The following is an 18041-nucleotide window of genomic DNA, read 5'->3' on the forward strand; positions in this document are numbered from 1 at the left end:
GATGGAGAGATGAAAAAGAGGAAGGAGAGGAGAAAGTGCAGGTCAGGAAGAACCAGGTAAGAAAAAAAAGCAAAAGCAGCAGCAAAACAGCAACTGTTCAGCTGACAAAAAAAAAAAAGTTCTATTCACAATATAAATTTACATAAAGGTCATGGCAGTTATGTGTTCTCCCATACTAGATGCTTTCCAGAAGCACACGAACATTTAACTTATTATTTCCTGGTTGCAAGACATCTGATACCCATCAGACTTAACTAACAGACTGGTGCAGAGCTTAACATCAAGCTCTACACATGTCTGCTAATTTCGTACTGTTTTGAGTCAAGTGTGTTGCAGCAGGGAAAATCCGAACACTCGCAGGACTGTGGCCCACCCCTGCTCCAGGGTGTCTCCCTAGTGAGGTGTTCCAGACACATCCTGCAGGAGGAGACCCCGGGAAGACCCAGGACATGCTGGAAGTATTATATCTCTCAACCTGCCTGAGCACCCAGATCCCCCCCACCCCTCTCCCCACCCCCACCCCCACCCCCAGTGAGTTGGCAAATGTGGCAGGGCCACTTCTCCAGCCTGGGAGACACGGCCCCTAGGGCTCCAATGACTACGAGTATACTGATGCTTTCACCTTCCAGATTTTCTCCACTTCTCCCTTGAGGCCTTGGTATTTCTCCAGTTTCTCATGTTCCTGTTCCTGTTTCGCCCACCATGGCTTTCCTGACCTTTTTGTCAGTCTGTATCTGGAAGTCCTACAGGATCTTTGGTCTCTCATTCTTCACCACCTTGGGAGGTGTTTCCCGTTAGGAGTCTCTAGTCCGTATTCTGCACGGATCTTTCTGTACACTCTGCCGGCTACATGGTTTTGGCATTCAGGGTGCTGAACCCTGACTTCTTTCTATATTTAGTGTCCCTGTGAGATTTCTGCTTGGCCCTGCCATAGCTCTGGCTTCTCCAGTGACAGTCAGCCCCATTCTGGACCTCTACAGACTCCAGATCAGCTTCAGGTTTCATTTCCAACTACAACAGTAAAAGAGATAGATCTGTTCATTCACATCAGAGTTCATTACTGCTGGACTTCCAATTACAAGACCACCCCCTCTCCTAATAATTTTGCTGCCTGTAAGTACAAGTAACTTTGGAAATGTTTTTATTTGTCAAAAGGTTTCGAGTTTTATAGTCTTAACTGACAAGCTTTTCCAAACTAGAACTGATCTCAGGTATGATTAGTTGTGTTACTGAAGTGTTTTCTTTCCTGTTGTGAGGGGTAGACAGCTTTTCATTAGTCTTAAACCTGCAGGGAAGCTGCTTGTTGTCTGCCTCAGTTAAAAGTCCTTGATCTTCCTCAAGGACTTGTTATGTATCTTTACTAAACTGATCTGAAATAACCAGCACACGCGTATTGCCTGTTGCTATTTTTGGGTCCTATAAGCTTGATAATGGCAACACTATCTCAAATTCCTGCAATCAAAGTGAGACTGCTTATTCACACTTGATAACATACAACTGATACTGACAGCTGTTTACATGTATTTGAAAATTTCTTCTTTACTGAAAATGTAAAGAACTTTATGCATTTTAGTACCCAAAGGAATAACCTGTGGCTTTAATATATTAATTAATGCATGGTGAAGTTATGTAATCATCATCCTGCAACCTGTCAACACTTTGTTTAAACCGTGTTTCTCTGAATATTTATAAATTCAAATGGATTATTAATATTTTTACAATCTTAAGCCTAATTGAATGAAAATCAACACAAAATCAGCTGCTTGAAATGCGTTTCCATGGGAAAATCAAATGTTAATGCATGATTACATTTGTTTTTTGAAGAAATTTGACTTGTAGGCAAAGCTCATTTCAGATATAGTGACACTTTTTGTATCTAGCTGTAGATTTCTTCCATGCTGTCCTGAAAAGAAAGCAACGATTGCTTTGACCTGTGCAATTATCATGTCCAGAGGAAGTCACTTACAGCTCCATGTGACAGGGTAAACAAAACTAGCTATTTATAGGTCAGTTATGGATGACAAAAAAAGATGTTTTATGAGAAAGTTGTGTAACGTCATGGTGTTGGTGGCACAATGAGATTATGAGAAGAAAACATCCAACGAGGTTTAAAATTTAAAACTGAGTAGGATTGTCATGTCTACATGTTTGTTTACAACAAGAAAGCAAAATATCATCATACTGCTTTTAAATTAGGAGGCACATATGCTCAGCGCCACATTTGGATTAATTTAAATACAAGGACTGGTTTTTAATCATTACCCAGTGATGGCTGTTAGAAGAACAGTCATGCCCAACTTTTCTTGTTTATTTGGCTCAAGCATTGTGAAAACCTTTTAAATAGGTGGGGAAAGAAGATAACGTCCTCATGAGCAAATTCCACAGTATTTCAACTTTTAGAATTAATTCTACTTTCATTACCAAATTCTGAGATCATAGGTCCTACTGATGCCCGGATAGCTGCCTCAGAGTCAGGGTCGGGATCAGGAACGTTCGGATGTGACACAACGGCATTTCTTTACAGAAAAAAAGCACATTTTTCTTCATATTGAAATGCAATTTAACTTTTCTATCAGTTTTGTCTGTTCATACTTGTAATGCACACCTATAATGTGCCTTGGTCACAATTTCAAAACAAACAACGTGATGTGGATCAGAGCCAATCAGAAGTAAAGACCCTCTGAATGATCACCATGTGACCAAAGTCGACCACTGTGTAATATTCAGAGCAACTCTACTGCCTTTCTATTGGTTGTGTAACAACACTATTGCCATCTTCCTCTGATATTTAGTCCTGCTAAAATGACATTAAAATGGCTCTAAGAAATCAATATTGTATTCAATGTGCATGCATTTAAAAAGCAGCAAGGAGAAACGCGTCCTGAACGCATCCCAAGTATGTTCACACATATATTTAGTGTGCATTTGTAATCAGATCACCCAGGTTGTCGGTTGGCACCAGATTTCAGCAGCTCTAAATCAGACACTTGTGGAGCTCTGATGTGCAGAAATGTTTGAATGCAAGCGTTTTCCCCGTGAAAGCCACCTCTGCTGTTGTTGTGAATAACAATATAAAGACTTAAACTGTATAAACCACTTTAAAAAAGCAGGTAAAATACTGTCATTGCTTCCTGGAGTTTCCCCTCCCTTTGTTTTTTCCGAAACAGTGTGATGTGTTCCACTGCCCTTTGACGTGCTGCTACTATTAGAGTTGACCAGAGCGACTTGTGACTTTGACTCAGGAACACTTATGTCCGGGTCTCTTTACTCTTGCCTGCTGTGCTGCTGCTTTCTGTGGTGTCTTATGCGTTATGATCATTACTCTCCATTTTCTGTTTACAGTTAGTCCAAATGCTCTTCCTCTTCCTCAACAGGGAAGCAAAATCTAAGCAGGTATCCCTGTTCCAACACAATTGAGTCACATTAAATGGATCCAACAGGCTATAAAGTTTTGCACAACCACCGATTAATATTAGTCAGGTGTGTTATGTAGGGAAATTATGTAGGAAAATGGCCCTCTAGGACTGGAGTGAGGCAACCCTGCTTCAGACCAATTTATACTATCCCAACAACCAGTCAAAACCATGTCAATCAAAAATAGCACATAAGCCGTTGTTAAGGAATACTGAGATGTCGTCTCAGTATATATATATATATATATACATATATATATATATATATATATATATATATATATATATATATATATATATATATATATATATATATATATATTTATATATATATATATAAACACGGGTGGTCTTATAATTTTTTCCATGACTGTATACGTCTCTGTCACTATTGACTCCCCGACTGTCATGTTCAGTAGATGACAGGAAGCCTTGGGATGCCATGCTATTGTGGTTGAGCCCAGCCCCCTTCTCTCACACACACACACACACACACACACACACACACACACACACACACACACACACACACACACACACACACACACACACACACACTACTTCTCAGAGTGACTCCATTACAACCTCTATATGCTCACAGGAAAATCAGGAAGCACTGGCTCACGTCTAATGAAGTTTTTCGAAGCCATACATGCTTATTTTTACACTCTGGTGTTGAATCTTTGTGAAATGCTGCATAGACTAGTTAACACCTGCTAGATTATCAAATCGTTGGTTTGAAGGTTAATGTGACCTTCACAAAAGAGGTTAATTATCTTTCTTTTAAAATTTAGAAACATTATGAAGGATATTTTGACCTGCTTTCCATAGAGGATGTTGACTTGTGATTGTAGTAATAGTGAAAATAAAAACTTTTATAAACAAAATTCAATAAAGTGCTTAGCATGGCAACGGATCAGGTCAGAAACAAATAAAACAAATTTGAAACAAAACAAGATAAGACCATTGCAATGAAATTTTTGGACATCATTCCAGTTAATAGATCAATAGAGAATTAAAAAAAAAAAAAAAAAAAAAAAAAGGGAAACTTTATGAGACAGTCTGACACAAACAAATGAATGGGTTGAATCCACCTCAACTAATCAATAATATCAGGCTGAAAAAGGCTGTCTGATAACTGTAAGAGTAACTCCTACAGCTCCACTAGGCCTTTGTCACCACAGCGCCCCTTGGTGACCTCTGTCCCATAGCATACTAGCTCTCGTCTGCAGTTTTACATTCACTCATCCCGGGGGGGTTTGTTCATTATGTGGTCATCGTCCCCCTCAGTGGAGCAACTGGCACCTTACTGCCCAGTTATGACCTCGGTAGCATACATGACTGTGTCTCAGACACAACTTCCTAGAGTCCATTCACATCAGCCTTTTTGATTCAAATCTGAGACCATTTGCTCGGAAAGTCCACTTTGTTTGGGGGAAATGGGAATGCGCCAAACAAATTCTGATTTGGACCAAAGAAGCGGACTCGGTCTGCCTACAAACGCAGTCCGTTTCAAGCGGACTAAATACAGGAAGCGGACTACAAAAAAGTCACTTCCTGCATTTGGCGTAGCATTGCATTGTGGGTAAATACATAGCGATGGCGTTAAGGGTGCCTCTTCCGGTGTTCATGCTGCGTCCATTGTTGCTGTGTATTTCTGCAGGATACTTGCATACGACACAATAAAAACCCAAAATAGTCATATTTTCTTCTCCATGTTTAACTGGCAGGTGGAGGAAACGGAGTTTTCTTCTTCACGTTGGTCTTGTCCTTTCTTCTGTTAAATACTAGTGCAGCGCCACCTCTGGTGGGAATGAGGATATATTATTCTAATGGTTTGGATTATTGAAATAATAGCAAATGCGAATGCCCATTTATTGAACAATGCTGAATGATTGGCATGAAATTGCATAAGTATTAGAAATTGAAAAAAAAAAAAAAAGCAAAAATAAGATTTTTTCTAATTGCCCCACATAAGGATTGAACCTTTGATCTTTTGGATTGAAGCACACTGACTTACTCATTACACCACTTGTACTCTCAGTCACACCTTGGAAAAAGCGTTGACATTTTTTCCAATTAGCATGGGAACGTCTTCTTTTTTTTTTTTTCTTCACTTCCAGCAGGGTGTAATTAGCGGGATTGCAAAAACATGTGCAAGGTTCAACTAAAGTCCAGTTAAGATGTGAAAGACTTTTTTCAATGTGAAAAACCTTTTAAGTTGCTTAAGATTTATCAAATGTTGCAGGGAGCATTGTTGGAACAAATCCTTCATATTTAACTGTGACACTTACAAACAAACATTGTAAGTTTGCTTGTTGTTTACAAGCAAACAACATCCTTGCTCCTTGAAGTGCACACCTGAGACCAACAGTTTACATTGAGCAGCCTGCAGAACTGCACGCCGTCACAGAAGCAACATTTGACAAACAACAATGAAGCTATATGTTAAATGCTGCATTTGAACCCGTACCTTGTATGTGTACCTGTGTCCTGGTGCACAAAATGGACCAATCGCTAAGCTGAATTCTGTTTCGTCCAATCACAGGAACGGATTTCAATACATTGATAAAAACTTGAATAACTTAAAAAGTTTAAATGTTAGAAAGACCAAAAGTTGTAGAACATATCTTCTGGATGGGCTGAAGAGTTTGATACCTGAATGGTTGAAGTGAGACAAATGGTGTAGGAGTAGTGTTTCAAAGATTTTGCAAGAAAAGACAATGGAGATTGGGACCGAAACAAACCGGACACTGCAAACCGGTGAAGAGCTCTGAAACCCTGTGGAAACAGTTTTCAGCTCATTATGCAAAAACTGACCAATCGCTGAGCTGAATTTTGCAACGTCCAATGTACAGTGGGTTTAAAAGGACTTTCATCCAATCACAAGGCTGAATTTATTTTTTACAAAATGCTAAATATCTTAAAAACTACAAAGATTTCAAATAAAACAAACTGTCGTACATATGTCCCGAAGGAGCTGCACAGTTTAAGATCTGAATGATTGAAGTGACTTGAACGGCGCAGGAGTGGTAGCACGGCAAAGTTTGGTGGAATAATGATAAAAATGGCCGAACAGGATCTCAATAATGTGAATGCCCATGGGGGCATTCACAGTAATAAAGTACTTCCTGTTCTGGTAATGACAGCGTCCTGAGATGCAGATATGTCCAGGACGTCACTGGTGTCACACGTTTAGTCTCAGACTCTAGATGGCATTTAGAACAGGATAGAAAACTTCATATGAAACAACACTGAACTGACATATTGTGAAACTTTTAAAAACTTTTGCTCCCAAGGGTTGTATGCTCATCCTGAAGAAGTTCCCACCTGATATTATCAAATCTTCAGGATTAGTTACTTCAAATGTAAGACAAAAAAGTCTGAAATCAAAGCAAAACTAATAATTCAAACCAAGATGGCAGCCTTGCTGTTTGATTTAACTTAGAGGTCTAAGAGGCTTTTGCAGATCTTGACATGTTGCATGACTGCAGTGAATTTTATCCATGTGGGTTAATGGAGCGGGTAGGGAAATAAAAAATGTCTGACTTTCAGTGAGAATTTGAACATGCAAAAGGTGCCATCACCACATTTTAACTTCGGAAAAAGCTTTTGTTAACTTTTAATCACAAGGGTGACGAATGAACGTCAGAGCCTTAAGAAAACTCCAAAAAAAAAAAAAAAAATGCTGCGGGAAGGGGGGAGAAGTGCCTGCAGAAAAGCTAAATTTTTGCTGCTGGCCCCACAACTCGATCTGGATCATTGGAAGAAAATGGATGCTGATCCCTGTGGCTTTGGACCACCTACAATCACCTATAATCAATTTATAGACTGTTCACTGGTGTTGTAAAGTAGCCCATATCCTAATGTGGTGCTAGCAAACTAATCTGCTTTTTCAGACCTTTCTCTTCGCATTTCCTCTGCTTGCTTAATGACACGTTTTCATATGTTTTCTTGCACAGTGATATCATTTGACTGTTGTTGATCTGAGTCATGTGGCAGTTTTAGACACTTAACACCCAAACATCTAATTAGATACGAAAAGAAATCAATAAGCATGTTGGAAATATTGGTACCGAGAGAGTCCCCAACATGGCAAGGCAAGGATATTCCGAGGACAAAACACAGGATCTCAACTTGGCAGAGTGCTGTTGACCATCTGGCAGGGAGGCAGAAAATGGAGATACTTTATTTAGGGCAGGTGAGAAAAGGGAGCAACCAGGGAAGCGGATGAAACAAACACAATGAAGGAAACAATCAGCGGACTGGCTGAGCATGAACCACATGACGCACCATCACTGCAAGTTTAACTATTACATGAACAACAGCTCAGAATCAAATTAAACATTGAGTTATGCAGTATTGCTGGTTGCACCCCTTATCAGGTGTTGTTGCAGTAAATGCATCACTATGCGAACTTGGGAATATTTGCAGCTGGGAAATACCCAAAGTTTATATGATGCCACAACTCCATTACTTATTTATGATGGTTTTGATACTTCTTTTATCTCTGTATATTTCTAGTATTGGTCCGTGTCCAGATTATTGATACTGGCTGTATATTTCCTGTAGCTTCTTGTCAAACCACAGGCTCTACAGGAACCTGTACCTGTCTGAGCCTTCAGCCACTGGAGCCAGTGTGCCAAGATCAATGTGGCCTCAACATCGACAGAGCCTCTATGGGAGAGTGGAGGGATATACATTTACTCTCCTGGCTGTATAAAATGATTATTATGGTATAAGTGTGGCTCTGTCAGACCTGAGGGTCCGTGGGGAGGCCAGGTACTTCCGGACCACCAGTAAAGAGCATAATTTACATTCACTCAGCCCTGATTCATTCTGTTATAGACATTCTGTCATGAACTTGAAAAAAGGTATCTTACAAGATGGATGATCACAGGCTAAAATACTCTGCAGGGACATTGTCTCATATAAACACTGATTTACGCCACAAAACATCATGTAAATCTTCCATTTTTCCCAGTCAGAGGAGGCATCAGGCCCACCACCAGTCCGGGATCTTCTGGGAAGTCTGGGATCTTCTGGAAAGTCTGGGATCTTCTGGGAGGTCTGGGATCTTATGGGAGGTCTGGGATCTTCTGGAAAGTCTGGAATCTTCTGGGAGGTCTGGGATCTTCTGGAAAGTCTGGGATTTTCTGGGAGGACTGGGATCTTCTGGGAAGTCTGGGATCTTCTGGAATGTCTGAGATCTCCTGGGAAGTCTGGGATCTTCTGGGAGAACTGGGACCTTCTGGGAAATCTGGGATCTTCTGGAAAGTCTGAGATCTTCTGGGAAGTCTGGGATCTTCTGGGAGGTCTGGGATCTTCTGGGAAATCTGGGATCTTCTGGGAGGTCTGGGATCTTCTGGAAAGTCTGGGATCTTCTGGGAGGACTGGGACCTTCTGGGAAGTCTGGGATTTTCTGGGAAGTCTGGGATTTTCTGGGATGTCTGGGGTCTTCTGGGATGTCTGGGATTTTCTGGGAGGACTGGGACCTTCTGGGAAGTCTGGGATCTTCTGGGAGGTCTGGGATCTTCTGGGAAGTCTGGGATCTTCTGGAAAGTCTGAGATCTTCTGGGAGGTCTGGGATCTCCTGGAAAGTCTGAGATCTTCTGGGAAGTCTGGGATCTTCTGGGAGGTCTGGGATCTTCTGGGAGGTCCGGGATCTTCTGGGAGGTCTGGGATCTTCTGGAAAGTCTGGGATTTTCTGGGAGGACTGGGATCTTCTGGGAAGTCTGGGATTTTCTGGGATGTCTGGGATCTTCTGGAAAGTCTGGGATCTTCTGGGAGGACTGGGACCTTCTGGGAGGTCTGGGATCTTCTGGAAAGTCTGAGATCTTCTAGCAAGTCTGGGATCTTCTGGGAAGTCTGGGATCTTCTGGGAGGTCTGGGATCTTCTGGGAGGTCCGGGATCTTCTGGGAGGTCCGGGATCTTCTGGGAGGTCTGGGATCTTCTGGAAAGTCTGGGATTTTCTGGGAGGACTGGGATCTTCTGGGAAGTCTGGGATTTTCTGGGATGTCTGGGATCTTCTGGAAAGTCTGGGATCTTCTGGGAGGACTGGGACCTTCTGGGAGGTCTGGGATCTTCTGGAAAGTCTGGAATCTTCTGGGAGGACTGGGACCTTCTGGCAAGTCTGGGATCTTCTGGAAAGTCTGGGATCTTCTGGGAAGTCCGGGATCTTCTGGGAGGTCCGGGATCTTCTCGGAGGTCTGGGATCTTCTGGGATGTCTGGGATCTTCTGGGATGTCTGGGATCTTCTGGGATGTCTGGGATCTTCTGGAAAGTCTGGGATCTTTAGCTCCTGAAGCTCAACAATGAATTTATCTGCTTCATGCAGAATCTCACATCAGGTCATCAGATTGTCTATATAGGCTGAGAAGAAAAGATGTACTAAAAAAAAACCTCACAAAACAATTATTAAATATTTTTCTTTAATCTGTCATATGATTGTTTTCTTCAGTGGCTGGATAGATTTGTGTACTTGGGGATCCCTCAGCTTGTCAGCTTTTCTGTTATTGCCTTTTTGTTGAAATGCACTGAAGTGAAACACAAACTGAAATTAAATTTAGCTGACACCGTATTAGATGAAACGATTACTTCTGCTGCTTCCAGAAGTAGTTCTGAAAAATGACTTTGTACATGTACATGGTTTTAACATGTTTCTGTATTTGACTCTGCTTTCTTACTGTTCATCTGAAGTTTTAGTGTGGATTCACTCACTGATGTTGATTCTCTTCTTTATCTTCTAGACACCTGCCATGCTGCCGTCAGTTGTTTGATGACTCAGGATGTCAGAGTTGTACTCCAGAGATGATCTGGTGGAGAGGGGGTCAATCCCCCTGGACATTGACAACGTCCACATGCTGTTACAGGGTCAGTCTTACGATGGAGTTCGCTGCCATGGTTCTGAGTTTGTCTTCAATGACTAAAAAAGTCTCCAAGCATTTAGAATAAGGTTTTATCATCATGATTCAGAAGAGTTGTACCAACGTGGTAAACAGAATTCACTAAAGCAGTGGTTCCCTAACTTCTTCTGCAGGGCTCCTTTTCATCAATGGCAATAAAGCCAAGCCCCCCTCCCCTCCCGTCACACGAACCAAAGAAACATACTAAGAAATATGTTGTTGTTTTAGTGGCTTTATTGTAGTTAACCATAGTTAAAACTGTGTTCGTTATCCATTCTTCTGCTTTAGTGTAAAACGTTTTAAACCAGGAATCTCCAGAAAATTCTTCGAGTGAGCCGAGTTTTCAGTGAAACGGTGCTGCTTTAGTAAAACACGTCTGCTATATCTGATAGTTTATATCTAAAGTAACCAGCAGGCTTTTCTTTGTGTTCAGGATGAAAAGTCCCCAAGATCCATCCATCAGCCATCCATCCATCCATCCATCCATTCATCCATCCATCCATTCGTCCATCCATTTTCTTAACCTACTCGTTTAATTAAGGGTTGTAGGAAGCTGGAGTCTACCCCAGCAATCACTGGCCGAGAGGCAGTTACATCTACACACATTTCCGGTCCATCATCCACATACATATAGTATGTTCAGTAAAATTAAATATTTTATCAGATTTTCACCACAAAAATTTGTTAACTTCATACAGTCTCTTAAAAAATCTTTCAATATCAGTTATAGGTCAGTTTTTTGCAGAACAAAGAGCAAAGAAATTTTGCCAATATGATGCAGTGTACAACACCACAAACATTCTTCATTTTCCAAGCTTTGTGGGCTTCTAATCTGCAGGATTTCTGATAGGTTAGCTTTGTATTTACTTTTTGAATTGACTCCAGCCTTTCAAGCTGAAAAAAGAAGTCCTTAAGATCCTGCAGGAGAACTAGCTGATCCCAGGTCATGTTTGGGCAGGTCTGACATCTCTGAGTCGGTATCAAAGGAGGTGGAGCCCAGCTAATCTCACCTGCTCCCCTGCAGGCTACAAACAGACTGTTAGCTGGTTAGACAAGAATATCATACAAGTTTCCTGTTAATCAGAACGGCTCTGTTCATCGTTTGTTTCTTAAAAACATGAGTTCGAGTTTAGGAATTTAAATATTTGGTAAAAAAATAGCGTTGAATCAGAATGAGGTGTCCCAGCAGAGGTGAGTTTAATTTATGTTTATTCATTTCTCTGCTAGTTGACTGTACTGACATTGAACTAAAGTAACTGTGTAGACATACATATGGATAGTTTTGTTAATATCTGCCTATGGGATTGATGTAGAATGGATGTGCTGAAAGCGTCAACATTTGTTTGTCAAATTTAAGTAAAAAGCTTTGTTTCCTGACTTAAAACAGTTTAGATTTAATCTCTATGAACAAAAAAAAAGCTGTGTCAGCAGCTGGGACATTTACAGAGGTTGTTCCCTGACATACAAGTCTGAGGAGGAGCTGAGTGGAGTTAGGTTGTTTGAATAGTGAAAGTTGTGCATTACAAGCTTTTTGTTTCATAACTTGGTTTTTGTATCATGTTTAGTGATGTTATGAGACAGACAGATCTGTCAATGTAGTCATTGTTTTTATTTGTGTTTAAAGCTGTGAAGTTGCAAGGATCAGGATTGAAACACTGTCAGAGAGGGTTTGTTAGAGTTGACTGTTCTGGCAAACGTCTTAGAGGAGTCGCAGCTGTACAGATACTTCCTCCTACTGACCTTTAAAAAAAATGTTACGTTAACGCTAATACTTGTTTTCAGGAATGCTTTTGTCCTGATGGTTAACGCCTTAATAGATCATGTTGCTGAAGAAAAACATCCTATTACTATCTGTATCCTCACATACCTGAATTAAACATATTATATCAAATTACAATAAAAATATTAAAGCCGCAAGCGGCATCCATCGGCTCCTCGCCTCATGCCGAACCCTCCACCCGAACTCATCACAAAGCTTCCGGGTGGATGTGAAGTCAATGGTACGAATCCCACACTAATTAGTTTAAAAACAGTGCACATACAGTGGTAAATGGGCGTAAATGCCAAGATGGCGGACACCCTGTTGCCATGGTAACAGGTGGTCAATGCACGTTTTTACTCGCCTTGGGTTGTTACACATGTGTGGCGAATTTCGTAGCCCTAGCTCAAAGTAGACGATCGGGCCCCTAGGAGCCCCCCCCAAAATGTGCCCCCCCCACAATACATATTACAATGCGTTAAGGACCTACCAAATATGAATTATTGGAATTTTGGTTCCGATCGGATGCATTTCTGCAGAGATATAAGCAAACCGTGTTTCATGGCGAGAACGCTTTGTTCCATGGGTTGCCACGGTAACACGCTTTCTCCTATCAGAAAGATTTGAATAACTTTTGGTCCCCATCTTGTCACGAAGCTCCATGGCGAATGTGGAGCCAATAGCATGAATCCCCTCAGACTAGTTCGTTCAAATGCGATGTGCTTAAAGTGATAAAAAGGGCATAAACGCCAAGATGGCGGACACCCCGTTGCCATGGTAACAGGTTCTCAATAGAGTTTTTTGCTCGTCTTGGTTACTTATACATGTGTACCGAATTTCGTAGCCCTAGGTCAAAGTAGACTATCGGGCCCCTAGGGGCCCCCCGCAGAATGCGCCCCCCCCACAATACATATTACAATGCGTGAAGGACCTACCAAACATGAATTATTTTAATTTTGGTTCCGATCGGATGTATTTCTGCGAAGATATGAGTGAACCGTGTTTCATGGCGAGAACGCTTTTTTCCATGGGTTGCCACGGTAACACGCTTTCTCCTATCAAAAAGATTTGAATAACTTTTTGTCCCCATCTTGTCACGAAGCTCCATGGTGAATGTGGAGCCAATAGCATGAATCCCCTCAGACTAGTTCGTTCAAATGCGATGCGCCCAAATTGACAAAAACGGGCAAAAAAATGGCCGCAAACGCCAAGATGGCGGACAGCCCGTTGCCATGACAACAGGCGTTTCCATGACTTTTTTACTTGTCTTGATGTGATAGACATGTGTACCGAATTTTGTCATCCTACGTCAAGCTAAAATTTTTTTCCCCCATTCTAGAGGCCATTTTTGGCGTTTCTAGGGGGCGCTGTCAAGTCATTTTTGCATTGGCGTGCATACAAACCCCAAATTATCGAAATTTTCACCGGACGTGAGGTGTGTGCCAAGTTTCGCAACTTTTAAGGGGGTCTAAGGGGGTCAAAAGTGAGCGAGTTGTGCTTAGAACGAGAAGAACGAGAATAATAAACATTTGGAAAACAATACGGCCCTGCCATACTTCGTATGGCTCGGACCCTAATAAATCATCATATGAGGTGAACTACAGGCAAAAAGTGAATTTCTTGGACTAGAACCTTTGGTACGACTGGTAGGGGTGACTGAGACTTAAATATGGAAATGGACACACGCCTAAGGTCTTTGCGTGCTCTCAATTTTGTTTTGTTTTTCATTGTGATGTTCTTCCTTTTTTGCCACATACTGAAAAGATTAATAAAAGAAAAATACCTGACATAAACAGGGTCTCAGTTCATCAATGATAAACAAGCAGCTCTCTCAGATTAGATGTAAATCAAATTAGTTCAAATCAGATTTCTCATCACGTCCTGGATGTAAAAGTTGTATAGTGTCGGTCTCTCAGCCTCAGGGCGCTGCTGGGTAGCAGCTCTAGAAATACACATGATAGATGTCACTGTGTCATTGTTTTTTTTTTCTTTTTCTTTTTTCTTTTTATGTGTCATTGGACAAATCCGGGATGCAGAGTTTTAAGGTCAAAAAGTTACATAATTATCTTTAATCAACAGGTAAAGAAAAATAAAGAAATAAATAGATGTATGGCTTGGCAGAAATTATATTCTGGGAAACCTTTTACACCAGGGGCCAACCCACCCATAACCGCAGAAGGTGTCACTACTGGAACAGCCATGATTCATGATAGGGCCTGATCCACACCGCAGCCAAAAGGCTGCAATGCAAGGGCCACCCAGTCAAAAGCCATCCCCATGGCAACGATCCCGCAAACTAAGTAGGCAAATCCCCCAGCGTGGAGGAATTTACAGAGTTTACAAAGGCAATGAAACAAAATGAAGATCAATAAAGAAAAGTTAAGAACAATAAAATAAAAGTAAACATTAGAATTTTTACAAAATGAATAAACTTTGGTATCAATGAAAAACACGGCTTTGGTGTTTAAAGTATCTAATTATTTACATATTTAAATGATGAAGTGACAAAATATTGTAAAAAATAAATAGGTAAATTAAAAAGAATGATAATGATAAGAAAAATAAACTAGAAAAGCACTTGGAGAATGCAAACCTCCACCAAGCACAATGTTAAAGTGACTCCATGATGCACATTTCAGTCTAATTTATTTTATTATGCAAGTCCAGCAGGACAAAAAATAATCCAGCATTTTTCACAAACCCCTTCATTTATCTTGTATTGATCCTCTAATATCAGCCTCCATCAGAAACAAGCAAACAGAGAAAGCTCCGCCTACGTCGTACCTGCGTCTGATTGGTCAACCGCTGGGAGTAGTTATACAGAGAAGTAAAGGTGGGCGTGGCTTTGGACGTGCACAACCTAGAGAAGATGACCAATCACTGAGTCCCTCCGCTGGGACGTCACTGAAATTTTGAAGTAAAAAAAAAACTCGTAGCCTTTAAAATCAGTCGGTTCCGTCGCCATGGAAACCGAATATAAAGACGTGCTGGAAAACTCAAACATGTGTTTAGGTGATAAAAAACGGCACCGCTCATATGTCTGATGAGTATTCAACACTATAATGCTGTAGAAAACTCAGAAATCCAGAAATAGAATCATAGAGCCGCTTTAAAGAATTCTTAAAAAAGTTCCTGGATCCAAACGATCCAGATCGCCACCAAAATTAAATCAGTTCTTCCTTTTCACATTTCCATAAGATTTCATGAAAATCTTTCCATTACTTTTTAAGTTATCCTGAACACACACAGACAAACAGTTAAACACTGGTAAAAACATAACCTCCTTGGTGGAGGTAATAATCCTGAAAAACCAGTAAGGACTAAAAGCTGGGTCTCTGCAGCCTCGAGGCCGTCTGGTAGGCCGTTCCACAGACGGGGACTGCAGCGATGAATAACGGCCTCGCTGGAAGTTTTGCTTCTCACTCTAGCAGCGTGTAAAAGGCTGATACCTGAGGACCGGAGGGTCTGCGAGGGCTTGTGTCTTAAACCGAGTTCAGATAACTAAGAAGACCAAAGACCTGTGACGCCCCAGAGTTTTCAGTCTGAGCTCCAACAGGATGTTCCAGTGTGACCGAGTTTCTGACAGCATCTTTTCAATAAAAAGTCTTTGCATTAAATTCAGTCTAAAGACCAAAATGTTCCTCTTCTGTGCTCAGAGCAGGTCTTTACTCAGCCCTTTCTGGACTGAGTGGCGGTGCTGGAGCCTGAATCAGCAGCTGTTTAGAGCAGAAACAAGCGCAGTAACACACGTGCAGAATTCAAGACGTTCATTTTGGACATAAAAAGGCTGCTGGTAGAAAATTATCAGGTAAAAAGATCAGTAAATCATCAATACTGATTAGGATCCTTAGCAAATCATAAACAAACACCTTAGATGAATTTCATATATAGTTAACATATTCCTTTCCCCCCTTTTTCCCCCTTTCCTTCTTCCCGCTTCTCCTTCACCCACTAACATAGCGAAGGTAAGTCTTTCCTCCTGTTCTCCTTTCCCATAACTATTCTATTAATTTGAAGAACGGATACAAAAAGAAGGGGAATAAGCGGGGTCCAAGATGAAATTCAAAGTACCTTACTAAGGACAAAAATCCAGCATCCTCTTGGTCCAGTCTATCCAGTGACACTCGTCTTTTCTCTTTAGAGCTGCCTTAAATCAAATCAAAGATACTTTATTCATCCCCGAGGGGAAATTCAAAGTTCAAGCCAGCTCATCCAAGGTCAGACATACTGACATGGAACATTAATGACAAAAGAATAATACAGAACCACGCTGAACTTAGGCCCTGCAGCCAGTTTTACCGGCGCTTCCTTATAACAGATAAGAACAGAGATATATTAGGATAATATGGGGTTGAGGGAAAAAAGGTCATGTAACTCCGGCCGCGTCACAGATGATGCAGTCCGAAGAGACAGAAAAAACCTCATACACTTCAGCACAATCTCAGACAAAGACACACAAAGTCCAGGGATAAATCTTGGTGTTATAGATTTAGCGAAGTGTTGGACACATTCCTCAGCAATTTGTCTCTGTTGTCATGAAGCATCACACAGTTACTGCAGATTTGTCATCTGTTCCATGATGAGAATCTCCCATTTCACCACATCTTGAATGTGCTGGAGTGCCAACAGGAAACCACTCAATGACTGGTGTCGTACCATCAGTTTATGGCAGAAAAATCTCTGATTCTGAGGCTTATTTCCACTCTAAAAGTTGCTGGGGTGGATGTGAGGCACTAGTTGGTTAGTAAACGGTATAATATGGCTCTTTCAAATGATTTGTATGCATTTATAGATACATTTTTTCTTTAAATATAATTAACTTAAATGTCCCTTATCAATAACTGGCAGACAAAAACAAAAGTATTCTGAGGCTAATTTCATCTTAACCCGTAAAGACCCAACCCAGTAAAAAATGATCAGAATGTTAAATTTTTAAATAATTTTTCTCTTGAACAAATGTAAAATAAAACAGTGTCAACATTGTTTAGGGATATTTACCCTTGAGTTACATTTTTTATAGTGTAATCTTCTGCTTTCAGGTGTCCATTAAATCACCATAAAGTCAAACGTCTCAGAAACTGTTTGCATCATTTATGTCACACTGGGTTCCTGTGGGTTAAAAGGGAATAAAATCGAATGAAAAAAACGAATAAAAACTTTAATCTACTGTAATGTAGAATCTACATGTTGTTGAACAGAAATTACTGTAATGATTTAAATAAAAAGTCATGATCAGCAGTGGAAATGAAACGTTGTTTAGTGAATGAACACACAGTATGTACGTACAGGTACAAGTACATGTGTGTGTAGGAGTGTGTATATCTACGTATGTAAATATGCTCAAAGTCATGTATGCATGTGTGTATATATTGCTATATGAACTGCATATGTATATGGGTATAGATGTCTGTGTAGGTATGTGTTTATGTGTATGTACACATGTATGGGCATATATGGATATACGAGCATGTATGTATTTGTATGCAGATGTATGTATATAAGACATTCTTTGTGGTCAAGGGTTTTATTTTTCCTTTCTTTCTTTCTCTATTGTTTTTTTAAAATAATTGTTTATTACATTATTTATTCTCCAGACACATTTAAAATAAAATAAAAATAAAAAAAGAATGAACACACAGATCTTACAACTTGGACTTGATATTCTAAACATAAACAATCGTAAAGAAAACAAAAACATGACACCAAAACAGTTAAGCAGCAACATGCCTTTTGTTTTTTTCTGATAAGCAAACAGGTTCTAGTTTCAGTAAAAGCGTTTCAGCTTTGTGTTTACATGTAAACACGGCTACTATGATGTACATGTGCATTCACCACTATAAAAGCTTTGCAGTGGATGTAAATCTCGAATATATAAACGTATTTAGGTGTGTGTATAGCAAGAATCTGGCATTACGATATGCATCACAATACGTGCCACCAATACATATATAGCGATATATCAG

At 40.4% G+C, this 18041-nt stretch overlaps 1 protein-coding gene across 1 annotated transcript in view; it reads left to right on the top strand.

Moving 5' to 3' along the window:
* The first annotated feature begins 1014 nt into the window (after positions 1-1014).
* The window catches only part of LOC306772265 (uncharacterized protein), a 203972-nt gene continuing 186945 nt past the window's right edge, over positions 1015-18041 (top strand). The window contains 2 exon segments of the mRNA XM_079261679.1: positions 1015-1113; positions 10164-10287. Of these exon segments, the coding sequence (XP_079117805.1) occupies positions 10203-10287 (85 nt within the window). The 5' untranslated portion in view covers positions 1015-1113; positions 10164-10202.

The sequence above is a fragment of the Telmatherina bonti genome (assembly GCF_933228915.1).
Source record: "Telmatherina bonti genome assembly, chromosome: 22".
In the NCBI taxonomy this organism is placed as follows: domain Eukaryota; kingdom Metazoa; phylum Chordata; class Actinopteri; order Atheriniformes; family Telmatherinidae; genus Telmatherina; species Telmatherina bonti.